Here is a 26,462-nt window from a genome sequence, read left to right on the forward strand (position 1 = left end):
GACCTTGAAGCCCATCCCATCCCATCCCATCCCATCCCATCCCATCCCATCCCATCCCATCCCATCCCATCCCATCCCATCCCATCCCATCCCACCCCTGCCATGGGCAGGGACACTTTCCACTCTACCAGGTTGCTCCAAGCCCCGTCCAACCTGATCTTGGCTCCCCATCCCCACAAAGCACTGGGATTCAGAAGTCACTTATAGATCACAAGTGGAGAAAAGGAATATAATAAGCGGAACTGGGGAAATAATGGATTTGGAGGTAAGAAGGGTGCATGAGGTAACACAAGCCTGATGGTTTGGTGAAAAATAAGGGAATCAACATCATCTTTTCTCATAATACAAGTTACCCAGTTGAATTGCCAGTGAGACAATTCATTGTAGCTCACTCATTTTTCAGGGACTGAGATGTTGAGGAATCCTAGAATCACAAAATTGTTTGGTTTGAAAGGGACCCCAAAGATCATTTAGTTCCAGCCCCTGTCCTGGGCAGAGACACCTCCTACTCTCTACCTACTACGTCCTACCTCTTACTGGACCCCTCAGGAAGGGCTTTGCATTGTGACCTGATGCCCAGAGGTCAGGTCTGCCCAAAATCAGTTCTTTCTGATGTGGGATTTCGGTCAACTCAGCATTTGGGCTATAAACACAAACCTCATGAGATGCTGTCAGAGCACTGAGATCCATCTGCTCCCTGTGGGTTGGGGGCTGCATATATAAAAATGGAGATAATAGTTCAACAGTCAGGAGGGAAACATTTAAAATGTCTGATATGGACTTGCATTATGAGGATGAACCTGGGGGTACTCAGCCTAGAGAAAAGGAGGCTCAGGCAGGACCTCCTGGCTCTCCACAACTCCCTGACAGGAGAGGGCAGCCAGGGGGGTCAGGCTCTGCTCCCAGGGAACAAGGGACAATACAAGAGGGAACAGCCTCAAGTTCTGCCAGGGGAAGGTTGGGTTGGACATCAGGAGGAATTTCTTCGTGGAAAGGGTGGTCAGAAATAGGAAGGGGCTGCCCAGGGCAGTGGTGGAGTCCCCATCCTGGAGGTGCCCAAGGAAGGACTGGGTGTGGCACTCAGTGCTCTGGGCTGGGTGACAAGGTGGGGATGGGGCACAGGCTGCACTCAATGATCCTGGAGGGCTTTTTCAACCCAAATAGTTCTGTGATTCGGTGACTACAAATTGGTTTCAGTTCAGGACATTATTAAAAGCTACATTTTATTCAGGGAAGCCCCAGACATGAAGCCCCTTATATGGGGAAATAGCAAGTAGGCAAGAAGAGTATCCTAAAACAAAACCCACCCCCAAACCCAGCAATAACAAACAAAACAAAAGAAAATCCAAATTAATGCTAGTTTTTATTGCTTATACAGCATATAAACATGGGCAGATCGTTTCTTCACGATCTTGCCACCAATAAATAAAACAACAGGCAATGTTTTCATTTCAGTGTGATTCTAGCACTACACTTTGGAATTTCTTTCTCCCAAAGAGAGTTTAAAGAACCTTGATATCCAACCAGGGAAGAAGTGTTCCTGTGCTCCTCTACACCCATTCCCTAAATCAACAACAATCAGTACAAGGAACAGTCTGATTTCTGGCTGTCAAAGTGTTCCTAAACACCAGGAATTTGTCCCAAGTTATTTGTTGGCGTTCTGCTACAAAATCAAAGGTGTCACCTGCAGACAGGTGGAAGGGAAAGGGATCCAACACACTGGGAAGGAGGGACTGGGAAAGGGAATAACCCAGTGATGTTGTGTGTAGGGGAGGCCAAATCACAGGCAGATATTAATGATTAGATACTACTTATTGGACATTAAATATTAGCTATTAAAAAGGTCGCAGGGGATGCTGAGTTTCACCCAGCTTGTTCAAATCCAAAGGCAGAATAGTGGGAAATGGAACCCAGGGCTTTTCCATTCCAGTGTCACCCAACTCCTGCAGCACTTGCACCTCTCGGAGGAGTCACAGCCTCCTTGTTGGCAAAACTCCTCTGCTGGTGGCACCTGATTCAGGTGCTGCAAGACTGCAGGGATGTCCCCACGAGCTGGCAGCTCCAGTTTGGCTGGAGTGGGAGATGAAGCCCAGGAATATTGATTGGTGAAAGTACATGATCTCGCCACAGGAATGCACAAACTTCCCAGCTGGACACATCTTCTGTGGGGTTTTCCATCTTCACTCAGAAGCAGCCGGCGCAGGCAGCGTTGGCACAGATCTCACACAGGTCGTCCTCAGCAGCCAGGCCTGTCCGGGAGAAAGGAGGGATTCAGGCAGATGCCAGGAGGGCAGAGCCACTGTCAAAGCACTTGGAGACGCCTTTGCATTCCTGTTTTATCATTTTTAAGATCCTTGTAAGTAATACTGCTCTAAGTAAAATTGTCTCATGCTAAAGTATGGCTTAATGAATGAAATCATACCTAAATTCCTTGGGAAGCAATGGGAACATGTGGAAGCAAGAGGACAACGGGGCATGGCAGAATTTCATCCTAAAGTGTCCCTTGTACTGGGCAGTAGATAAATGAAATATAGTAACATAAAAAAGCAAACACTGCAGCAGCAGCAGCCCATGGCGGAGGGACTTTGGACAAGGGGGAATGGATTAAGCTGAAGAAGGGTAGATTTAGATGAGATACTGGGAGGAAATTCCTCCCTGTGAGGGTGGTGAGGCCCTGGCACAGGGTGCCCAGAGAAGCTGTGGCTGCCCCATCTCTGGAAGTGTCCCAGGCCAGGTTGGACGGGGTATGGAGCAACCTGGGATAGTGGAAGGTGTCCCTGCCCATGGTAAAGGGGTGGGATTGGATGAGCTTTAAGGTCCTTCCAACCCAACCATTCAGTGATTCCGTTATTCTACTTGGATGAACTTTTCCATGGTCACAGCAGTGGGATGTGCCCGGGGAACAGCTCAGCTCAGCACTGCAGGAATTTTCCTTAGGGGGTTCGTGGAGCCCAACCCTTGCAGGAGAAAGGGCAGCACAAAGGCAGCACAAACCCTCCCAGCTGCCCTAGAAGTGACACAGCAGTAATTCCATGGCTTTGCCTCCTGCTATTGGAATGTTAAAGGTTGAAGAGTGTGGTAAAAATGAAAACTACGAAATACAAACTACATACTCAGCCTCCTAAAAATCATGGGTGCATCCTCCCTCTTGCACACAGGCTGGAATTCCTCTGGGAGGTGTTTTTCTTGGCATGGGGAATAGCTGGCTATGGGAACCATCATGCGAGGGTTGATGTGTCTGTTCCCATCCATGAGCTCCTTCAGCTTCTTCACGGACTCCAGGGAGAATTTCAAGTCACCATCCTGTGCAGAAGAAAGAGGTGTCAGGAAGTCAGGCCTTTGGCAAATCCATTCCATGTCAACCAGGAGCTCTCCCAAAAAATATAACAGAGGGAAAAGACGGTGTTGAAAGAAAGCCCAGATAAAACCTGTGCTGAATGAGGGCAGTGGACAGAGGGAGAATTCGGGCCTGGCTCATCCCCATGAGAAGACCCATAAAATCTGGGATAGGAAGATCCAGGCTGGGAATCTTCAGCCTAGAAAAGAGATGGATTGTGTTGGAAGGGACCTTAAAGCTCTCCTCATTCCACCCCCTGTCACAGGCAGGGACACCTTCCACTAGACCAGGTTGCTCCAAGTGCCGTCCAGCACTTCCAGGGATATGTGGTAGAGATCTACAAAATCATGAGCTCAATGGGAGTAAATGGGAATTTATTTGGTTCACTCTTTCTCCTGACACAGCAGTGGAAGTGGCAAGTGTTGGCTGTGACCTGGCAGGGCGTGACCACACAAAAGGAGCTCTTCTTTCACACCACACATTGTTAAGGGCTTAAACCCTTCCCCCTGACACCTTGTGGAAAGTTTCCATTAATTTAGAATCACAGAATCTCTTGAGTTGGAAGGGACCCACAGGGATCTTTGACTCCAGCTCCTGGCCCTGCACAGAAAGCCCAACAATCCCCCCCTGTGCCAATTTAAAACTTGCCCACACAATTCATGAAAAACGAGGTTTTGGAAGCATAAATATTACACTTCTGACTCAAAGCTCACACTAGAAACCACCTAAGGAAGCTGGGACAGGACTCTGAGAAATATTACTCTATGTTTTCGTTGCTTGTCCCTGTGCATCAGTTAAGGGTCATTCCCTCAGTTTCAAGAGAATTCCCCTTTTTGAGGTCATAAATTTATGACCTCATGTTATATATTATGTTGCAGTTATTGCAGCTGTTTAGCCAAGTGCACAAAGTCTTTGCCCGTCTGCAGGTAATCAGAGTTTGGCCTAGAAGACAGAAGAAGCGTTTTCAAACTGATTTTTATCTGCTGTTTTAACGTGGTTTCATGGCCAACATGAAGTCAGTAAGGTGACGTGGAAGGTTCCAACCCCATGGCAGGGTTTGGAACGAGATGAACTTTAATATCCCTTCCAACCCAAACCATCCTGGGATTCTGGGATCAAGTAACAGCTCCTCATCCAAAGAAATAAAATTCAGTGACTCTGATACAGCACAAGACCAAATATTAGCATTTGTTTCACATCTCAGGAGTCCAGTGGGGAATGGTGTGATATAAGTGGGGAGGGGATTTGATTCTGACTGGGGTTTTGGGGGATTTTTTACAGAATCACATTAAGTTGGTGCTAAAGGTTTAAAAAACCCAATCGGATAGACTTTGGATGTGCCTTAACTAAGTAAAATTCCTTTCTCTTGCAATCAGTTTATGATCTTACTCAGGTTAATTTATCAGTTGAACTCAATGATCTTAGAGATCCTTTTGAACCTTCATGATCCTATAAAGGTTGATCAGGCACTAGCACCGGCTGCCCATGGCAGTGGTGGAGTCACCATCCCTGGAAGTGTTCGAAAAACATGTGGATATGGCACCCAGGGACATGGTGGATCTCTTGGTGCTGGAGGAACAGTTGGATTTAGTGATCTTAAAGGGCCTTTCCAACCTAAACAACTTTCTGATTCTGTGATCAGCCCTGGCTGCCTATGAAAAATTCACTTTTCCTGTATAAAGGCAGCTCTAGATTCAGCTGTTGGCCACACACCTGAGAAGCAAAACCCACAGAACTAAAAAAGAGTGGATTTCCACAGGCACAGCCTCAGAGAAAGCAGGACTTGGGAACAAACCCTGAGATCTGCAGGTCCAAGGGACAAAAAAGAACAAAGGAACAGCAAAATAGAAACAAACCCCTGCCACCTCAAGTAAGAAAGATGTATTAGAGAGAGCTAAATCTGATGTATTATGGGCCAGGGAAGGGAAATCTAGGAAACTATTTCAGGGAAGAAGAGTGGAAGCCGACTTTGTGTAGTGAAGAGTCAAAGAATCAGTCAGACCTAAAAGAACTGAGGTGAAAGGAGTACAACACACTCAGAGTTCACTGCAAGTACAGTGGAGAAAACACAGATTTAATGATTAATGAGAGAAGAATTCCGGCTCAAACTCCAGAGCTGCACTTCCTACTCTTTTACACAACCTAGAAGCAGCCATTCTCATCTATTAATTTTTTTTATGGCTACAAGTAGAAAACTGGGATGTTTTTCACTGGGTAGGAAGCTGTTTGCTCCTCTGGAGACCGTAAATGTTGAAGAATGGTTTGAGAGAAAGCAATAGCTTAAACCTGCTACCTCTGGATACCTCTGCCATCCAAAGGACAAAAAGAGGATAGTCCAGGACACAAACATACCTTGTCCCTGGAAACCTGCTGCAGACACACAGAGTCAATACCTGTTTAACAGGTATTAGTTTTCCTGGCTCCCCGAGGAAGTCGTTCATATTGCAATCAGACTGAAATCTCCCACACTGTTTCTCACGAGTGCAGAGAGATCCAAAGCTCTCCCAAGGACAGACCAGGGCCCTGAAGTACCTTCTTAACCCCTTCCACATTGCATGGAATATCGGCCGTAGGTGCTGTGTACTTGGAAAATTTTATTGAGTCTTCTCTAATCACTTTTCTGCCTATTAATATTTAATTGGATCCAACTAAGCTCTTCTTTGCCCTTTTTTAACAGGCTCCATCCCCTAAACTCACAGATCATTTCCATAAAGAACTTCCTGCCTAGAACCAGGTAACACAAGACAATTTCTCCTTTGTCACCCCTTGTTTGCATCACTCTCTAAAGTCAGCACTTTCACTGCACGTGGCTTTAGGTCCAGGAGAAAACTCCAGGTATGAAACGCCTCAGTCCCTGAGGGATTTCAGAGCAGAGATATGGCTGGAGAAGGTAAAAAACCAGCAGCAGCATTTAGTGATGCCTGAAGTGTTTCACAGAAGGAAAACCCAGAGCACAGGGAGCTGCAGGTGGAAATCAAGGCAGAGCAAAGCAAAAATTCAGGTCTATTAATTTAGTTCAAAATTCCTGTTTCAGCCAGAAGTTTAAAAAATATCAGCACTTTGTTGAACTCTTAATATCAACAAATGAAAGAGGAAAAGACTCACCTGAACGTAGACTGCCTGGGAGACGTGCACCAGGACAAGGACTGCCAGGACTGTCCAGGAAAGAAAGATTTTCATAGTGCCTGCAAAGCCAAGCCTCTCCTCACCTGGATAGATTTTATTTCCTCTGCCTTTGGCGTTTCTCCACCTTTTTTGTGTCTCTCTGACTTTCCCTCTTCTCCTGAGCTCTCAGAGTGCCCAGCAGTCTGAGCTTTATAAAGACTTCACACAGCATTAGGTTGGTAATCCATTAATCCAAACTTTTTATTGACATATCATAAAGCCTGAGGGGACTCTCCGTTATCTGCTCAGTAGCACAGCAGGTCAGTCACACCCAGGGCAGATCCTGGGATTTATGAGTTGCTCGCACTTTGAGACACTGGCCATGACGTGGGTGGGCAAAACATTCCAAACTGCCACAAATAAGTGGTGGAGATAGAGCTCAGGCAACACCTGGAAGTCCCCATAATTCTGGCCACTTTCTGCAGAGCTGGGAGTAAAAAAAGAAGTTTGGAAAACCACAGAAAAAAACCACAGAAAAAATCCAGTCAGTTGCCTGTTCTGGGAGTTCCAGGAACTAAGAGTGTAATCACAGAATCATGGAATTGCTAAAGTTGGAGAAGCCCTCTAAGATCATTGAGTCCAACCATCAACCCAGGACCTGGTGGTAGGTTGTTCACCATTAACCATGTCCCCAAATGCCACATCCACGTGTTTTTTGAACATTTCCAGGGATGGTGACTCCACCGCTGGCCTGGGCAGCCCCTTCCAGTGCCTGACCACCCTTTCCACAAAGAGAATTCCCGAACATCCAACCTAAAGCTCCCCTGGCACAACTTGAGGCCATTTCCCCAGGTCCTGTCCCTTGTCACCCCACTCCTGTTAGGGCTTTGGAGAGAGCCAAGTACCAAGGCAGAGAAGCCCAGGCTGTGCCTGCACATGCCCAGCTACAAAATGTCATCTTTGCTCTTTTCTGCCCCCAGTTAAGATGCATGTGTTAAAAGGCACGGGAGGTGTCATTAAGGACAAAGGCTGCCAGGAATCAAATCCATTTCTCTGTGACCTCCATGCTTATATAGAAACATGGGAGAGTCACACGGATGGAGAACACCAACGTGCCTCAGCTCGGTTCTGACATCAAGCTCAGATCCTTTAATCTGTAAATGATTTCTGGAATTTTGTGGGTTTGGATTAACACAGACACCCGGAGAACGATGTTCCTGATCCCAGCAGAACAGGAGAGGGCAACAGTCACCCACTGAGCACCTTCCTCAAATCTCAGCAGTGCTTTATGCCCCAAAGGCTCCAGTTCTTGCTGTAACCCAAATTATTTTTCAAGTTACAGTGAAAATCATCTTCCTGCTTGGAGTAAAATTCCAGAATCCAAAGCAGCCAAGTCCCCAGGAAGGGGGCTTGAAGGGAGGGAATGGGACTTTTCGGATTCATTATAACCCAAAAATTACTTGAAGAGTTGAAGCAGAGCTGACAATGCAGAGTGTGGGCTAACAGACTTTGCTTCTCTCCTCTCCTCCAGCCTCATCCATGAAATTTAAACCCCTGAAAGGATCTGTATTCCAACAAAACAAGCCCGTTTCCTCTGCTGTAATGATTTCTCTGTTTTCTGCTGCCCTGGCCAGCAGCCAACAGCATTTGCAACCCCACAGCAGCTCAGGCCTCTGCCCTTAATTACTTTAATGTGGGTTAAGGGTGGAACAGCATAGGGCAGAGTAAAAATCTCTGAGAACATTTCCACTGGTAATTTTTACAACCATTTTCTTCTCCAAAACCTGGTTTATCCTCAACCCTTTAAGCCCTGAGTACAGCTTGGTGGAAACTAAACAACAGATTAAAGAGGCATTGAGGGAACCAGAGAATTGTTAAGGTTGGAAAAAAACAACAAGATTATCAAGTCCAGCCTTGGAGAGAACCCAAGGAGAGGGACAGGCAATTTTGGAGAGCTGTCACAAGAGACAACACTGAACCAACAGATGCAGACAGAGCTGTAGTCAATGGTTCTATGTCCAGTGAGGGGTGGTGTACCTCAGGGTCCTGCCTTGGACCAGTGCTCTTTGATACCTTACCAAGGACACGGTGAGGTCGAGCACACCCTTAGCCTGTTGGCACGTGACAGGAAGCTGAGCAGGACAAGTGATGCACCCAAAGGATGGGGCCATCCTGGAGGACCTGGACAAGCTCAAGAAGTGGGTCCATGGGAATCTCATGAGGTCCTGCACATGAGTTGGGAAAACTCCCAGTCTCAATCCATGCTGGGAATGAAGGGCTTGATAGCAGGACTTGGAGTGGAAGAAGGACAAGTGAGGGACAAGCTCATTTCTGGACTGATACTGAAGTTGCCCCAACCCATGTTCAGGACCTTGTATTTGGCTGCCTTGATCCTCCTGAGGTTCCCATGGGCCCACTTCTGGAACTTGTCCCGGCCCCCTGAATTGCATCCTGTCTCCCAGGTGTGTCACCTGCACTGCTCAGCTCGGGGTCATCTGCCAGCGTGCTGAGGGTGCCCTTGGCCCCGCTGTCTTTGTCATTGATGGAGACATTAAAAAGCACTGGTCCCACTATGGACCCTGAGGGACACCCCTTTGTCACTGAGCTCCATCTGAGCCCTTCACCACTATCCTGTATGTAGTACATCCAACCAACTCCTTATCCCCTGAGCAGTCCATCCATGAAATTTGAATTATTCCAATTTAAAGAGAAGGATGTTTTGGCTTTGTTGTGCCCCTTTGCTCCTCAGGGTCACAGTGCAGGTCCGTGCAGGGCCATGACCCCACACCACACCCATGTCCCAGTTCCACTTCTCTCTGGGGTTGTGGAGCTCCAGCTGCTTCACCAAGCTTGGGGGGGACCAGGAACTGGTCAGTTGGATGTAAAGGGATGAGGGCAGAAACCTTCTGCTCACCAGGTCTGCTCCTGGAGATTCTGTGGCCTCTGAGACACCCCTGCCCTGCAGGTCCAGCCCTGCCAGCTCAAGACTTGGGAGAGGCCAGGCCCAACACCAGAGGAACACACCCGTGTTCCACCTGCCCCGTCCTGCTTGTGGCCATCCTGGGGCTGGAAGGTGGGTCTGGTTGTCCCAATCCCAGGCTCATTCCCTGCTGGGCAGAGCCAGTTCCCACCCCGAGGTGAGAGACCTCTGTATCTTTATTCCAGTTTGTGCACAGCAGGACCTGAGTGGTTCCCACAGACTTTGGCTCCCCCGTTCATTGGAGCTTTACGTTATTTTTACATTTTAGCAAACAAAGGCCTCAACATTCACTGGCTACATGTTACAGAGTTCTCTAATTAATATTCTATCTTCTATTGGTTAAATGATTGTCTCCCTTCTCACACTAATTAGTCCACAGGCTCAGTCTTGTCCATCTTTGGAGTCGGTGGGATTCTGGAGCTGGTGGCCGTCAGTCAGTTGTCATGTTCCCCCCCTGCCAAAATCACCTTTCATAGACTGAACAGCTTGGACTGGCCCTGTTTGTTCCTCCTTAGGCCCAGCCTCAAGGGCCCTGAGAGCTGTGCAGCCCTCAGAGGGACCTGAACAGGTTGGGGAGATGGGCAGGGAAGAATCTTCTGAAGTTCAACAAGGGAAATGCAGGTCCTGCACCTGTGGAGGAACAACCCCAGGCACCAGCACAGGCTGGGGGTGACCTGTGGGAGCAGCTCTGCAGGGAAGGACCTGGGGGTCCTGGAGACAATGAGCTGTCCCCGTGCCAGCAGAGGGTGTCAGGAAGAGCACTGCCAGAAGATGAGGGAGTGCTCCTACTCCTCTGGTCAGGGAGGAGGGGCAGGAAGCACATCTGGAGTGCACATCTGCAGTGCTGTGTCCACTTCTGGACTCCTCAGCACAGTAGGGACAGGGAGCTCCTGGAGCGGGGCCAGTGGAGGCTGAGGAGATGAGGAAGGGCCTGGAGCATCTCCCTGCCCAGGAAAGGCTGAGGGAGCTGGGGCTCAGGAGGAGACACAGCTGAGAAGGGCCCTCATCCCTGTCTGCCCCTGTCTGCAGGGAGGGCTTAGAGCAGGGACCAGGCTCTGCTCCAGGAGTCCTGGCAATGGGACAAGAGGAACAGGCAGGAACTGATGACCAGGAAATTCCAGCTGAACATAAGGCAGAACTTCTTTGCTGTACAGTGACCGAGCCCTGAACAGGTGGTCCAGAGAGGGTAATATCCTCGGTGGGGATATTTCAGACCCATCCAGACACAATCCTGTACCATGTGCTCTGGGATGGCCCTGCTAGAGCAGGGAGGTAGGACCAGACGAGCCACTGGGGTCCCTTCCAATCTCACCCATCCTGGGATTCTGTGACTGGAGGTGTCCAGGTCCACCAGTCCCATCTGGATCACCAGACACTGTTGTCCCGACCAGGGGCTCAGTCCCTGGTGTGGAGCAACAATTCACACACCGAGGTGATGGATTTCTAGGTCTTTATTTCTTTTTCCGTGGTGTCATGTGGTATTCCTTGTTCCGTGGTGTCATGTGGCTGCCCCCATGTCTCAGTTCCACTGTCCTCTGTTTGTGGAGCTCCAGCTGCTTCACCAAGCTCAGAATCAGGAGCTGTTCAGGATTCAGGGAGGAGGGCAGAGAACTTCTGCTCACCAGGTCTGCTCCTGGAGGTTCTGTAGTCTCCCAGACACCCCAGCCCTGCAGACCCAGCCCTGCCAGCCCAAGACCTGGGAGAGGCCAGGCTGGACAACAGAGGAACCCACCCACATCCCTACCTGCCCCATCCTGCCTGAGGCTGTCACCCGGGACTGGAAGGCACGTCTGGTTCAGCGACAGCTCCAGGACCCCCAGCAGCACAGACAGTGCTTCTCGGGGACTGCTGCCAGGCAAGGGAGGAATGTGCTGCCACAGGAAAACGCATCCAGTGCTTGGAAATACTTACCAAGGAAATTGTCATAGGACCATTTCCGTAACAAGTTGATCTGCAAGGCCTTCTTGCACTGCTCCCGGGCAACTTTGTATGGCTTCAGATTTAGCAGGACCTGTTTTGCTCGTGGGGTCCTGCAAAGCAGGGACAGATTCCGCTCTCACTCCCTGGCTAGAATCCTGCCTGGCCCAGTTCCCGCTGCTCCTGTGTCCACATTCCCTTTGGCCCCACCACCCCCTTCAGCATGGCTACATGGGACACCAGGATCAGGGGCTATCCCAGGGCATGCCCATGGCGGGGGATGTCCAAGGGACAATATCCAGCCCAGGGTTCAGGGCTCCACTTCCTCGATCCCAAAGGGGTCCCTCCCACCTGTCCAACCCTCCCTGGCCCTGCTAGGTGCTGCCACACTCTTACCTTGGCTGTGGTCTCCCCCCACGAGGGGATGGTGTCTTCTCCTCCTTTCTCTCTGGGGACAGAGCAGCAGCCACTCCTGCTACAGCAGCCACTCTCTCCTTCCTTAGCCTTTCAAATCCTCCAGGATAGGAGGCAGCAGCCTTCCTCAGACTCCTGTGCTCTGCCAGGGGTGGAAGCTGTTCCATGAATTAAAGGGAAGGCAGCTCAGACATTTTGGCAACAACAAGGGTCCCATCCCGCAGCCCATGACCCAAGGGACAGTTTGGATTCCTGCTCTCTCCCCCAGAGTTCTTGGCAGTGACCCTCTGCTTCCTGAAGAAGCCTGGACACCGTAGAGGTTCAGTTCAGAGAAAGATTCCTTGCAACACGGTACAGAATGATGAAATTGTTCCCACGACTGAATGGAGGACCCAAAAGACATCCCAGAACAAACACATCCAAAGGGATCCTTTCAACAGCCTCCCTGCAGTGATGCAGGACGCAATCCTACATCCATGTCACACACCTGGACACGTCTGCCCTGCCTGGTGGGAGCTGCCAGCCCAGCTTTGGGTGCTTCCATCCCCTCGGTGGCTCTGCCCTTCTTCCCAGAGTTCTCAATTGGAGGCAGCAAACTGCGAAGACACCACACAAGCATTTTGTCTGAGAAGAGTGGGAGCATCTTCTCCAGTGTGTTTTCCAGGCCTCTGCAAAACTCTGCTGCCTGCTTCCCATGCCACAGGAACCAAGGCCTTGGGCACGTGCCCATATCTGCTCTCCATAAGTACAAGCAGCATGGCCAAAGGTGACAGCTCCTCACACCTGTCCAGAAGCACAGGATTACCCAAAGCCAGCTCCCAAACTCTCACCTTCCTCTCTGCACTCCACCATCAGCCTTTTTCTTTTCTCTTCCCTTCACTTTCACGTCACATATCCGACTTGGAGAAAGACGCGGACGAAGGAGGAGGTGTTGGCTGGGAGGGTTCCCTGAAGAAGAAAAAGAGAAAGCTCCTCTCAGCTGCATCTCCAGAACATTTTGGACATGAGGGATCTCCCAGCCTTCCTGTCCCAGCCCAGTCCCCTTCCCTGAGGGCCGTGTTGCTCCATGGTCCTGTCCCACTGCCTCCTTGGGTCCCCATTCAGAAAAAGAGGGACCTGCTGGGACACTTTTCTGGCAGGAGACAGAATTCCCTTTGGCACAGAGGACGTCAGTTCCTAGGAGGGAACACACCTGGAGTTGTTCGGCGCTTGGTGTTGGTTTTGCTTGTGGTTCCAGTGCCTAGTAGGGAAGCGCTTACAGGATGTGGCTGGGACTTCCCATCTGCCTGCACAAAGCTGCAAAGAAGGTGGTGACACCAGTTTGAGTAAGGGCAGCAGAGTCCATGGCAGCCTCTGGGAAGAAGTTGTTCCCAGGCATCCAGTTTTCCAAAGGAGACATAACACTGGAGCACAGGCAGGAGAGCCTCCCTGCACAGCGCTCCTCTCAGCCAGGTCTGGGATCCCCCTTGTCAGAGACGCTTTCCAGGGAAAACAAACCCGCAGTGACTGAGGACATCTCAGGCTCTGGGGCATGTTGGTTCTCACTCTTTCTCAAGGGAAAAGGAAGGAGCTGGTGGAGCTTCCATGCCCCCCAAGTGTGCCTCCAGGGTCATTCCCACAGAGGTGGGAAGATAAAGAAGGCCCTCTTCCCAGGGAATCCACCTGAAACACTCCCCAAAGAAGCCAGAATGGCCACGGACCTTACACAATTTCAATTCCACCTCCAAAATTAAATACATCCAAGGATTCCTCCCACACGGGAGAAGCCTGGACAAAAAGGTGTCGCTGGTTATCACCTCCCATGTACAGAAACAATTGCACTCACTGCGGCAACACAAAGACACCTCCAGGAGGAATCTGGGAAATGTCCTCTTCTGTGTGGTCTATGAATAACGGCTTCAGATTTGGGGACTGCAACAGGGACAGAGACATAACAGGATCCACAGGGAATTTACCTGCTGTTCACAAGGCACAAAACCCCTCTGCCACTGCCAGCCCCAGCTGCCCCTCCTCAACCCCCAGCCCCAGCTGTTTCTCTGCCACCCCGTGCCCCTACATCATCCCAAATCCATGAGCATCTCCAGCGCCTTGGCTTTCTGGCATAACAAGGCCACACCAGCAGCATCTCCACAGGAGCCAAAGCCCAGGGCTAATTCCCTGGGAGCAGGAGGGCAGGCTCAGCTACCAGGACCATGGAAAGCTACCCAAGGCCACAGCTGTGTCCCCAGGAGTTTGAGGGCACACGAAATACATGCAAGACTCACCTGGAGCAAACCCTCGGCCAGGTGCTCCGACTGAGCCACCTCTCGGATCAAGCCTTCAAAGAACCTCATGGCCACGTGGCTTCCCCGGCAGACCAGGACGCCAATGTCCTTGAACACAAAGTCGAAGTTCTGGCCGCTGGCCAAGGCCCACGCACAGATCTTTAAGGTGGCCTCAATGCACATCACGATGGTGGCCTTGGGCTTGTGCAGGCGCAAGGACACCTCGGCGCAGACCAACTCATTGGCTTTGGAGAGCCCTGTGGAGAAACCACCCAACACAAAGTCACTCACTCAGCCCTTCTGTGTGGCCCCTCAAGAGTTCACCAACCCCCTCCCACCACAGTGACTCTTCACCCAGCAGCAAATGTCCTGCTTTTGTGCCATGAGCCCCTGTCCCTGCACCGCCAGCTCAACCACCATGCTCCAGCCCCACAGAACCTCCCAGGTGGCTGCAGGAGCCAGCAGGAATTCTGGTTCCTGCCTTCCCAAGGTCGTGGGGATCATCAGCCTCACTGGTGCCAGGAGATTCTCAGGAACACCTCCAGGAGCTCTCCGGCAGCAGCCAGCACACCCCGGCACCCAGAGAGCCCTGGAGAGGCTGCTGAAGGGACCCGTTAATGTCCAGGGGGAGCACGGGGCTGAAGGGCTCATCTTACCAGGCACGGGGCTGTTCCCACAGAGGAGCTTCTTCCCCACCAGCAACGGCTTGTTCAGATCAAACTCCAGACTGTCCACCATGAAGCCTTGCCTTTCTCCATGCCAGATGGGTCTTTTCATAGTGTGTATGGTACCCAGGCCCATCAGCCCAACTCTCTGGAAACAAAAGCAGGCAGTCACAGGGCAGACAGGAGGGAAAGCTAAGGGTGATCTGTGGCCTTTCCAGCCCTGCAGCTCCAAGGCCTGAGATGGAGGCTGGTTCTCAGGAGAGCCAGGAAGGCTTTGGAGAAGAGCCTTTCACTCCAGATGGTTCCTCACTCCCTCATCTCCAGGACCTGCAGGGTGCAAGACATGTGGGAGAAACTCCTGGAGCCTGGGAAAGCAAAGGAGTGCAGGAGCACTGCCTGGGCATCCCTCCTTTCCAGCCATCCTGGGGAAGACTCCAAAGAGGAAACCCAATGTTCTCCGACTCAAGCGCCACTTGACTTCTTGCCTGTGCTCACAGTGGGTCTCTGACCAAAATTCAGGGTCTGCCTGGGACACTTCTGCCCTCTAGGCTGGGTGAGGGCCAGGCAGGATGGGGAAGGATTGGGAAACCCCCATGGTCTGAGGGAGGACCACGAGGAAACCAGCCCCACCTTCTTCAGCAGCAGGTCTTGGCGATAGCATTCAGACACACAATCCCAAACTTTAGTGATTTCTGTCGGAAGACAAGAAAGGGCCACGTTGAAGTTATGAAGTTCATCATCCCCCCCTCACATTCCTAATGGCAGATCCCCTTCTCCAAAGGGACCTTCTCCCTGGGCAAAGCCACTAACACATTCCCACCCCAGGGAAAGGAGGATGCTGGGACCTCAGAGGATCTCAAGGCCTTACCATCTTTGTGGAAGTACACAAGGTCCGGAGACAGCGCGAGGAGGAAGCTAGGGTAAACCTCTGTCGTGGCTGCGGCTCCTCCTGCCCGACTTCTTCCTCTCCTCCTGTCCATCCCACCACGGCCCCAGGACGGGGGGACCTGTTGGTACAGCGGGGCACCACAGCTGGACTGGTCTCTGGCTCTCAGGGAAGTGGGTGTTACGGTTCCATGGAAGCAGAACGCCCCATTGTGACCTCACATGCGTCACCGAGGGGCTGCAGAGCCACACACAGACACGCCCCTGCCCCCAGGCTTCACCCTACAGTGCTAGGAGGCTGTACTTATCATTTTGAGGGGCTGGCCCACCCAGCCACTGCCTTTCCCCACGAGTCTCCCACAACCACTGGTGAAGCACACGGGAAAATCGGATGGAAATCAATTCAGAATGATTTACACGGACACTGGGAATTGCTGTGTTACAAGTTAGAAATTTGGCAGAAAACAAACCTAGTGTCCCAGCTGGTCCTGAGGGATCAGAGGGGCTGCAGGCAGCAGGGCTGAATTCCTGATAGGAGCCAGTTCCACCTGGCAGGTCTGGTCACATCCAGTGGGAACTTTCACAAACACAGATTCACCAACAGTGCAGTTTACTGGAGCAGCGGGTTACAGACTCTTGTTAGACTGAGAGTGATAAATGCACTGACCTGCAAAAGCTGCACAAGACAAATGTTCCCAGGAATTCCTTGATGCAGCTGGAGACACAAATCTTTGATAAGGGGTGTCCCCGCTTTGGGGAGGAAGGAGGAGCAGCCAATTTATCTGTAAATGAGGGATATCAAGAGTGATAACGAGAGAGATTACAAAGGCTCTGGGTCTTGGCAAGGGCAGAACAGAACGTGACACCTGAGCATCACTCCCTCTTCCACCTGGCAGATTCCAAGGATAGGCCTCTGCCTGATAACCCATCACCCCCTCAGCAGGCGATCACACCCAGGTACTCCCATCACCACATATCCCATGGAAATCCCTTAGGTTGTGGCCCTCATTCCTACACAGGCACGGAGCTGCAGCACAGGAGACCTCCAAGGCACTGGTGTTTGCAGGGTCAGGAGATGACTGGCTTCAGTCATCAGTAAGTTTCCATCATGGCCAGAATCCAAGTTACCTGAAACATCTGGAAATTGTTTTCAAAACTCCAGCACCAATGGTGCCGTTCCACTCAGGCTCTGACTCATGTAGGGACTGTTCCAAGGCTGTCAGGGAATGCCTGATTATCCTTTGTTCCCCACCTTGGACAGGCAGCTGCTGTTCCTGTTGCACTCAGGAGTTCCTGGTAGGGTCAGGGGATACTTCACCTTATCAGGTGCTTATCAGGAGCTCCCATAGAGCAGGGGGAGGAGGATGTACCACAATAGGTTATTGCAAAAACAGCCACAGGGCTGATGTTGGATGCACAAGTAGTCCATGAAGTGTAGTTCTGGTGGGGTTCACCCAGAGCAGGGTTCACTGAATGTGACACACAGGGTAACTGATCCCAGTTAACTGGATAAGTGATTACCAGTTATGGGGATCCCAGTTACCCTGTACCAGATCTATTCCTATGCTGGGCATAAAGAAAACAAACCTGCAGCACAGTCCCAGAGAGCTCCAACAATGCCATCACAATCACAGATTCATTTCCTGTGTCAAAACACTTGACGTGGCTTTACCCAGGAATTTACCCAGGGGCATTCCTTCTGGAAAGGGGACTACCCAAGGACATCCCTTCTGGGCAGGATGAAGGGGACAACCCCATCAAATTGTCCCTCCAAATTCCAGGTTGAACTCTCATCCCCTAGGTAGGTACAAAATTGGGGTACATTTCATACCTTATTAACCACGACCGTGCTAAGTGCTGTGGGTGGGATCGTGGTCAAACCTCCTGTTCTCTGTGGTCCCAGAGTATGGAATATTCCTTGGTAGGGGTTGTTGGGTATCAAGCAGAAAAACGAGACCATGCCCTGCTCCACGTTTCTCTCACTGCCACAGCAACACAAAGCGCAGGGCTTCACTCGCGTTCTGTATCTGCACCACGGGCCCTGTCACAGTCGGAGCTTTGCATTTTCTTCCCTGTTTTATGCTTCCAGCACTGGGGAGGCCCTACCTCGAGTACTGTGGTTGTTTTGGGCCCCTCGCTACAAGACAAACCTCGAGGCAATGGAAGGTTGTGGAAAATTGCCCATCCTGTTGTGTGGGCACGGAGCTGCTGTGAGGTGGGGGAGAACTGATGGAGCTGTTCCGAGCCATCTCTGAGGTGGGATAACCCAGGTTCTTGGGGCACCCTTGGAATGGATGAGAGTGAAAGGACGTTGAATGATTGGTGTTTATATACATACATGCATACATATTTATACATATGTCACATTTATTTTAACACTTGGGTTGCAATGGAACTCACCTATGTGGCCATTTTGGTTATTTCCTTTAGAGATATACCAATATAAAAGTATAAAAATAACACTTTAGAAAATACATAAGGAAAAGAAAGAAAAAAAAGAAAGGATAAAAGTAGAGAGTGGAGAGGAAAGGTCTCACCACCCATGAGTGCAGTGACAAGACTTGGTTGTTGCAATTTCGGTGTCCATGGTCAAAGTGATGGTCACAGTCTGGATCCATCAGGGGTGGGGGAAGCTCCAAAAACACAAAGTTCAGTAGGTTAATACAGGCTCAGGCTCGGTGGGAATACCCAGGTACCTTCCCTGGGGTCAGGAGTTTTACACTGTCTCATGTAACACTGGGGTCACACCCTGTCCTCTGGCGGAAGGCCCAGAAATGAGTCTGTGGGCCCTTCAGGGTCTCTGATGGTTTGTGCCCCTTCTAAGACCTGACTCTGCCTCTCCCTGAGTGTGGCTGAGCCAGTTCTGCCCCATCAGAAGGGATGAAACCCTTCAGCCCTCCAGGGGAGTGTTCCTGATACCTACCCCGGGGTCTGGGGTAGTCCAGGGCACAGCCAGAGGGCTGAGGATGCACTACAGCCCACCCTGTAAAGGCCAGGCAGAGCTCACGCACTCCGGGGTGTGCAGAGGAGCCCAAAGGCACACCCAGGGCTCTGTGACACAGAAAATCCCATGGAGAGGCTCTGTGCACCCCAAAAGGCTCCTTGAGGGCTGTGGGGAGCCCAAACAGGCACAGCCAGGGGCCACAGGCACCCAAAGGCAGCGCTGGGGCCTGGGCATGGCACAAAAAAACCAAGAGGTGGGGTTACCCCAAAATGGACACCAGGGCTTGGGATACCCTCTAAGGGACAGCCAGGGTGCAGAGGGAGCACACCGAGGGGTCCAGGGCTCCCCAAAACACACAGGGAGAGCCCAGGAAGCACAGAAAGGCCCAGAGAGGTGCGCAGCCACACTCTGTTCCCACCTGACCTGCAGTTCTGATCCCACTGCTTCCCTCTTGGCATCCTCAGAGCCCCTCCACTCCCTGCTTTGCATGGCCTGATCCTTCCCACTCCCACTCAAGCATCCTCAGAGATCATCTGTTCCAGATGCATTTCCTTTCCTTTCCTGGATGCTCAGATCCCTCCTCTCTTCTGCCCCTATTCCATTTCCCTTTGCCCTTCCATCTCCCTTTACCTCATTTCTGATCCCTCTGCCCATCACATCCTGCCCCCAGAGCTTCTCTTCCCCATCCCATGTTCCTTCCCTACACATTCCCATCCTCTCCCCAGTGCTCAGCTGTCCCGTTCACCTCTGCACAAAGCAAAGGGAATGCTGAGAGCACGGACAAAGGGGAATGACACTGTGTGGGCATGGATTGTGGGCACAGGGTGAAAGGGAACTTCTCCAAGTTATATTTATAAAAGGTATAGATTTGGACTGGACTGGACAGGGAATTAGGGTTGAGGGAAGATACTCTTCACCCCACCCCTCTTCCATTGTACTGAGTTTATCTGCAAATTCCAGCCTCCAGTGGATCTGGGATCACACACACACTTACAGGTGGGCAAGTGAAAAAAAACAACCTGTGGAATCATTTAGTTGGAATATATCCCAGAAATCATGGGGTCAGTCCATTTGGCAATTCTCTTTGCAGGCTCTGTCATCCCGTTGCCCCAGGAGCCCAAATCCTGCAGTCCAGGTAAGGCTGCACCAACATTCCCAGCTCAGAAGTTCTCGGAGCCGAGGCTCTGGCTCTCGTCCTGCAGCGGTGAGGCTGTGGGGGCTGGGGTATCCCCAGGAGAGGCCACATTCAGGTACCCGATCTCCGAAGGCTGTGAGGGGGACAGGCAGAAGGAGGAGTCCTGGCTTTCAGCCTCTCCCTCAGGCTTTGTGTTCTGCGGGGCCTTCAGGGCGCCAAGGAGCTCTGGGAGATCTCGGGGTGGGAAGCTGGAAATAAATTTCCATTTCCTGTCATTCCATGGAGTCTGGGAGACCCTTACCCAACACCTCTGAGCAGCACATGGCGATGTTGATGCTTTTCTCTTGGATCAAGACTCCACATTCCTCCTCCAGCCAAGGAAGGGACACCCTCAGCCAGCCCAGAACCTGCTCGGGCCATCCTTCACCCCAACGGCCGCTGGGGCTGTTACCAAACCCCCTGAGCTGCAGGGTCCCTCTGCCTTCCCTTCACATCTGGTTTGGCATGGATTGGAATGGAGGAGCACATCCCAGTGTGATGTGGCACACAGCTCTGGCAGCACTAGGGCTCCAAGTCTCACCACCTCTTGTATAGACTCTTCCAAAGCCCCTGAGCACCAAGACTCCTAAATCCCACAGTGTTCCCCAAAATATTCTGAAAATTTGACTTCTCCATCCCATCAATTGACTGGTTTTAATACCATTTTAATGCCATTTTAATACCATTTTCCCTAAAATTTGACCAAAAACAAACAAAAAAGGCTTCTGGGAGGTGAATGCACAGTGTGGAGCAGCCAAAATGCCCAAGTGGCCACTCCCTGGCTCCTCCTCCCCCCCACGGTACCTGGCACGAGGAGGTGGCAACACCTTACTCTGTGGTTGGCGTTCAGAGCCAGGAATGATCTTCGAGCCCTGGAAGGAGGAACAGAGACTTTGAAAGGAGGAGGTGCAGGTCAGACCCTGAATTCCAAAAGTTCCTGGTCTTCCAAGCTCTCCCCCAGCTTCACTGAGAGTCCTGTCCACCAACTGCAGCCCCACAGGGGTGCTAATCAGGGATTTGTCCTTTGGGTGTGAATTTAAACTAAAAAATCCAAACCAAGCCCCACCAAGGCCAGGTGAGCCCCAAACAGCCCTTTCCCCCTTAACAGCTCATTTCCAACCTACCTGGGTTCTATCCAAATTAAAAGTCCCAATAAACTCCTAAATCTACCTGGTTGATTTGAAAACTCTTTGATTTCCTGGATTGTCTCCACCTCTCCTGCCAAAGTTCTTCATTAACATGGCCAATACCTTCACTTGGCTCAGGAATTATCACTCAGCTTGGCCTGAGGGAGGAACATTCCTCCTGGCAAGAGGAACATTCCCAACCTTGCACTTGGGGTTGGTTCTCCTTTCCTAGAGCCAACTTTACAACTGAGGCCTTTGAAAAGCTCTAAATGTGCCAAGTGAGATTCCTGTCCCTGTGGAAGGGGATCCCATGGGCAGCAGCTCAGGGATGAGCAGGGGCTGAGTGTAGGGAGCCTTCAGCTTCTCACAAAGCCCATCCTCACCATAGCTGTTGGTGAGCCCTTTCCATCCCAAGGGTTGGATCCAGCTCTTCCCAAGCCCCTCAGACATCAGGTTCTGTGATTCCTGCTGATCCCAGCCCTCCCAGGGTCTCACCTCTGTGTTGGGAGCAGGGCTGCTCCTGGGAAGGTGCTGGGAGGTGGCCACATGGCTGGAGAGCTGGAGCTTGTCATGCAGCCGAACATTCTCCTCCTCCAGGATCTTCCCTCTGGGCATGGCACAAGGCACAAGTTACTTTCCTTCCAGCCATGCTCCGTTTTCAAACAGGAATTTTCTTGTCCAGCCTCAGAGCTGTTGCTCTCCACAGCCTCCAGCTCAATGGCGAGGTCTTGGATGGGAAAACGGGCTAATTACAGCCATGAAAGCCACTGCACCAATGGCTGGGGCACAACCCAAACATTCCTCTGGAACTCTTAAGAGGCACAAAACCAGGCAAAGGGAGAATCCTAGGGGATGGAAATCAGCAGGGGCCTACCTGCTCTGCAGGGAAGGAATCCCAGACCGGAGGCTCAAAGGGGACTCCTCCTGGTCTGATATTCTTTGTAGGAGCCGTCGCCTCTCCTGGAGTAATTTCTCATTCTCAGCAGTGATCTGGGCAATCAGCACCTTCCCCTGAGGGTGGTGGAGAAGGAAAGAACAACCACCAGTTACTCTTGACTCTTCTCTGTCCTCTGCAAACCTCGGGGCTTTCCCAAGGGATCACCATCAAGGACGCCAGCTCCTAAAAGCTCGGAGTCACCACCCCTGCAAGTGCTCAAGAACTGTGTGGACGTGGCCCTTGGGGACATGCTGTAGTGCTGGTGGATGGATGGTTGGACTTGATGAAGATCCACATCTTAAAGGTCTTCTCCAGCCTCAACGACTCTGCAATTCCATAGTCTGTTCGATGTAAAATACCCCAAAAAGAGGCTCTGGGGTCACTTCCCAGCAGGAATTGCTGAGGCAAAGGAACATGGAGTTCAGCCAGTGTCAGACTGGGATTTGAGGATGTGGCTTCCCCCAAGGTCAATCCTGAGCCAGGAATTTCCTTTTGGCTTTTTGTTACTATAGATTGGTGCCCCTGGTCCCTTCCTGCAAGGAGGGACTTTAGACAAGAGCCTGGAATGCAGGACAAGGGGGAATGGCTCCCACTGCCAGAGGGCAGGGTTAGGTGGGATATTGGGAAGGAATTGTTCCCTGGGAGGGTGGGCAGGCCCTGGCACAGGGTGCCCAGAGCAGCTGTGGCTGCCCCTGGATCCCTGGTAGTGCCCAAGGCCAGGCTGGATGGTGCTTGGAGCAGCCTGGGACAGTGGAAGGTGTCCCTGCCCATGGCAGGGGCTGGGATGAGATGAGCTTTAATGTCCCTTCCAACCCACACCATTCCCTGAATCCATGATTATTTTGGAAGCAGCGGTGCCCCTGCAGCCTCCCTTTGCAGGAGAAGCCCTCGATGTGTCCTCTCACCTTTTCCACTTGGAGCTTCGACTCACTGAGCTCATTTTCCAGCTGTTTGATCCTGCTGTCCCTCTGTTTCACCTCGTGGATGAAGGTCTCCTTGGCCCTGCGGATCTTGTCCTTGTGCCGGAGCTGCATCTCGTTGTATTTCCTGGGAAAGCAGGGACAACCATCAGGCTGTGAAAGGCTCTTTTGCTCAGGGTCACCACCCAGGCAGGAGTGTCCTGGGTTATTCAGGCTCCTCAAAGTCCAAACTCAGAGTCTCAGCCATTCCCCAGCTCCTCCTGCCTGCCCAGAATGAGCACATGGACTGTCTGGACTCTTTCAGTGATCAGTTTGGGGGTGTTTTTGTTGGAAATTTTAATTTTTAAGTGTCAATCAAATGGAAATTGGTAAGGACCCAAAGCATTTCCAAAAGTGACTCCCAGCTTTACAAACCCTTGTGCTCACCCCTCCCAGCTCTTTATAACAAATACGGTTATAAGGGCACCAAAACTGGAAGTTCCAGGGAAAGGGTAAGTTGGTTTTGTTGGTGGGGATGTGGATGGTTAAGGAAATGACTTTTGAATAGGAAGAAAATTTAGGAAAACCCTCTAAGATCATCAAGTCCAACCATTCTCCAGTACTGCCAGGGCCACGCCCTAACCATGTCCCCACGTGCCACATCCACACATTGGCTGGAAAACTAAGAATTCTAAACAGCAATGGACAGGCCAAGAGGAGCAAGAAGAGCCACTTCAGTGGGAGCTTCTTTGAGCTGGGACACTGGGGACAAATACTTTTCCCTCCTGACACTTCTGATTTTTGCTCTTCCCCTCTAGTCCATTTGGGCAAAGTTCTTGTTTATTTTTATCCGGTTGGGATAGAAGGGAAAATAACACCAAAAAAGAAGAGAAATTTCTACCATATAAGGGACATTTGCCCATGTTTGCTCAAAATTCATGATAAAAAAACTGCTTCAAATTAACCAAAAGGGCTCTGAGGAGAAAGGAGCAGCTCCAGGGAGTGTCTTTGCTGACACCAGACCCCAACCAACACCCTCCTGTGCTGCCTTCAGCTGCCAAGGAGAGCAGGACGGCTGGGAGAACTGGGGGTGCTCACCTGGAGAAGAGAAGGCTCCAGGGAGACCTCAGAGCTCCTTCCAGGGCCTAAAGGGGCTCCAGGAGAGCTGGAGAGGGACTTTGGACAAGGGATGGAGTACCAGAACAAGGGGAAATGGCTTCCCACTGCCAGAGGGAAGGGATAGATGGGATACTGGGAGGACCTACTGGCTGTGAGGGTGGTGAGGCCCTGGCACAGGAGGCCCAGAGAAGCTGTGGCTGCCCCACCCCTGGAAATGTTCCAGGCACGGTTGGACAGGGCTTGGAGCAACCTGGGATAGTGGAAGGTGTCCCTGTCCCTGGCAGGTGAGTGGAACAGCATGGGCTTTAAGGTCCCTTCCCCCCCAAACCAGTCTGGAGTTCCCTGACAGCAGACAAGGAGGGTGAGCTCACTGCACACAGGACTAGTGGATTTATTGCTAAAAGCCTGAACACTGGACAGGAAAATCCACACCACAGCCAAATCCAGCAGCAGGCCCAGAAGGGGCCATTCTTCGGCAGGTTTTTGGGCATTACCTGACATAGAGATCCTTCTGGTTCAGGAGCCGGACACCTTCCTCATACAGGGCTTTGTTCTCCTCCTTCAGGAGTGCCAGCTGCTCCAAGAGCTTCTGGTTCTCCTTCTGGCACTGCACATGCTGGAAAAGGGTTATTTTTAACTCGTGTGTGTGGCCCCAACTGGAGGGGCCCCTCTGCCTCCCATCTGCCTGGTCTCCAAAGCTTCTCTCTCATCAATCCCAGTGGTTCCCACTACAGCCAATATCCAGCCAGCCAGCCAGCCCCCCAGACCACTCCCTCCTCCCCCTAACAAGGAGCAGTGGGATTTTGTTGCAGAGAGAGGCAATGAACCCTCCCAGACAACAGACTCTGCTGAAATTTCCAAGCAAAAACTCTAAGCTCTGCAAGAAAAAGGGAAGGAAGAAACCACCCAGCCTTCCTGTGCCCTCAGAGCGGCATCCTGAGAAACCAACTGGCAATGGGATGCTGCTTTTCCTCCAGCTCCTATTGAAATCAGTGGGATCTGCAAGGGCTCAGCCCCGATCAGATGCTCCCAATTCCAGCAGCTCCCAGGAGCAGATTCCAGCTCGTGATGGTCCTGTTCCCCCTTGCATGACGAAGAACCCCATCACTGTCACTCACCTCATCAGCATCCAGCTTCTTCTCATCCTCCAGGACGTGCAGGGTCTTGGCCTGGAGCTCCACGTGCATCTTGGCCAGCGATGCCTCCGTCTCCCGGGAATGCCGGAGCTGCTGCCGCAGCTCCTCCACCTGCTGCTCCAGCAGCCTCCTGCAAACACAACGGGCTGACAGTGAGAGCTGGAGGGGGATGTGCAACCTGCCCCCAAGGCGTCTGTCTGTCACCCAAACACGCCCTGCTCTCCTCCTGCCCCAGCTGCCATGGAGGGGACAAAGGAACCAGCACATCCCAGTTGTCCCCATGTCCCAGTGACACAGAAAGGGGGGATGATATACTGGGATCATTCCCAGCTGCACAGGGAAGGAGGCTGTTGGCATCACTGGGCTGACAGTGACACCACGGCCCTTCCAAGGCAGATGAAGCCTCCAAAAATCTTTTATATCTCAGGCGGGGGGAATCCCTGGAGAACTCCAGGGACAAGGCAGGCCCAAAGGGAAGACAGGAGGTCAAAGCAGTGGTTTGTGTATCCCTGAACCCTCCCAGGGCAGCCAGGAGCTGCCAGAGGCTCCCGGGGCTGGCACAGCCCCTGTACAGCACAGAGACCTTTTCAGCTGCTCCTCGTGAAGTTCCTGCTGCACTCGAGCTTCATTTTCCCGAGCTTCCTTCAGCTCCTCCTCCAGAAGCTTCTTATCAGAAACACGGGCCTCTGCCAGCAGCAGCTGGTGCTGGGAATCCTTCAGCTTTTGCTGGAGTTTTGCGATCTTGGATTAAAATGGACATGGATTAAACTTTCTGAATGTACAGGCCAGCATCTGAATCAGACCCCTCTGATCCCCCAGTGTCTGACGCATGGGAAGGAAAGATTTCCTTGTTTTGACTCAGTCCATTAAAAGCAAAACCTCTGGAGATTTTGGACCAAATACTATGTCAAATTCTCAGCAATCCTTTTTTGACCCAATTTGATCCTGCACATTTCAAAAGATAATCCAATGATTTCTGAGGAGCATGGCAGAATCAGTGCCATGGAAAACACAAGGTTTTGGAATTTTCCAGCCAGTAAACAGTATGAAATCTCCTCAGTAAAAACAGAATCGGGGTTCCCTGTGCCTGCCAGCCCCACTATCAGTATTTCAGAGACATTGGGTTATCAGATATGGCTTCCATTGCCTTGATTGTGCTCCCACTAATTACAGGCTTTTTTCCTAGAATATTAAGCCAAGGGATCACAAAAAGGAATTTGGGGAAGCAAGCCTGCTTGTTTTCTGCACTAGAGCTGCACAGAACTGTCAAACACACGCCAGCTTACACTCACCTTCTTTTGTGCTTCTCCTGCTCTGGATTTCTCCTGGGCCAGCCTCTCCTGGAGGCTGCTCTGGAGCTTGTCAGCCTGGGAGCACTTGGAGAGCTCCAGTTCCAGCTCCTTGACCTTCTGCTGGCTCCTCTCCCACTGTGCTGAGAGGGAGGAACATGTTTCTGTGGTGTCTGAGAGTTTGGCCCGGGCCTGCTTCAGCTCGGCTTTGACCTGAGATCCCAGAGAAAAAATCGGGTTTATACTTCAGCATAAATCAGCTGGAATGGC

The 26,462-nt window shown here is 51.5% G+C and overlaps 3 protein-coding genes across 5 annotated transcripts in view; all 3 read right to left on the reverse strand.

Moving 5' to 3' along the window:
• Positions 1-1,344: 1,344 nt before the first annotated feature.
• Positions 1,345-6,665, reverse strand: LOC138121466 (guanylin-like). Its single transcript, XM_069035011.1, has 3 exons — positions 6,443-6,665; positions 3,114-3,303; positions 1,345-2,249 (listed from the first exon to the last, which is right to left on the reverse strand). The coding sequence occupies exons 1-3, from the start codon at positions 6,515-6,517 to the stop codon at positions 2,185-2,187; spliced, it is 330 nt and encodes a 109-aa protein (XP_068891112.1). The 5' UTR covers positions 6,518-6,665; the 3' UTR covers positions 1,345-2,184.
• Positions 6,666-10,865: 4,200 nt separating this feature from the next.
• Positions 10,866-16,258, reverse strand: LOC138121563 (coiled-coil domain-containing protein 81-like). Its single transcript, XM_069035210.1, has 14 exons — positions 16,235-16,258; positions 16,038-16,144; positions 15,551-15,689; positions 15,313-15,374; positions 14,674-14,830; positions 14,018-14,274; positions 13,579-13,664; positions 12,946-13,049; positions 12,584-12,701; positions 12,241-12,349; positions 11,736-11,911; positions 11,334-11,452; positions 11,167-11,199; positions 10,866-11,002 (listed from the first exon to the last, which is right to left on the reverse strand). Exons 3-14 carry the CDS (start codon positions 15,660-15,662, stop codon positions 10,866-10,868), a joined length of 1,470 nt encoding a protein of 489 aa, XP_068891311.1. The 5' UTR covers positions 15,663-15,689; positions 16,038-16,144; positions 16,235-16,258.
• A 1,481-nt stretch (positions 16,259-17,739) lies between these two features.
• The window catches only part of CCDC30 (coiled-coil domain containing 30), a 38,821-nt gene continuing 30,098 nt past the window's right edge, over positions 17,740-26,462 (reverse strand). For all 3 annotated transcript variants that reach the window (XM_069034646.1, XM_069034644.1, XM_069034645.1), the window contains 9 exons: positions 26,196-26,405; positions 25,487-25,644; positions 24,886-25,033; positions 24,262-24,383; positions 22,655-22,796; positions 21,687-21,823; positions 21,308-21,419; positions 20,490-20,557; positions 17,740-19,894 (listed from right to left, as the gene is read on the reverse strand). In XM_069034646.1, the coding sequence (XP_068890747.1) occupies positions 19,672-19,894; positions 20,490-20,557; positions 21,308-21,419; positions 21,687-21,823; positions 22,655-22,796; positions 24,262-24,383; positions 24,886-25,033; positions 25,487-25,644; positions 26,196-26,405 (1,320 nt within the window). In that variant the 3' untranslated portion in view covers positions 17,740-19,671. The remainder of the gene's footprint in view (positions 19,895-20,489; positions 20,558-21,307; positions 21,420-21,686; positions 21,824-22,654; positions 22,797-24,261; positions 24,384-24,885; positions 25,034-25,486; positions 25,645-26,195; positions 26,406-26,462) is intronic.

This window comes from Aphelocoma coerulescens, chromosome 21, assembly GCF_041296385.1.
Source record: "Aphelocoma coerulescens isolate FSJ_1873_10779 chromosome 21, UR_Acoe_1.0, whole genome shotgun sequence".
Classification (NCBI taxonomy): Eukaryota; Metazoa; Chordata; class Aves; order Passeriformes; family Corvidae; genus Aphelocoma; species Aphelocoma coerulescens.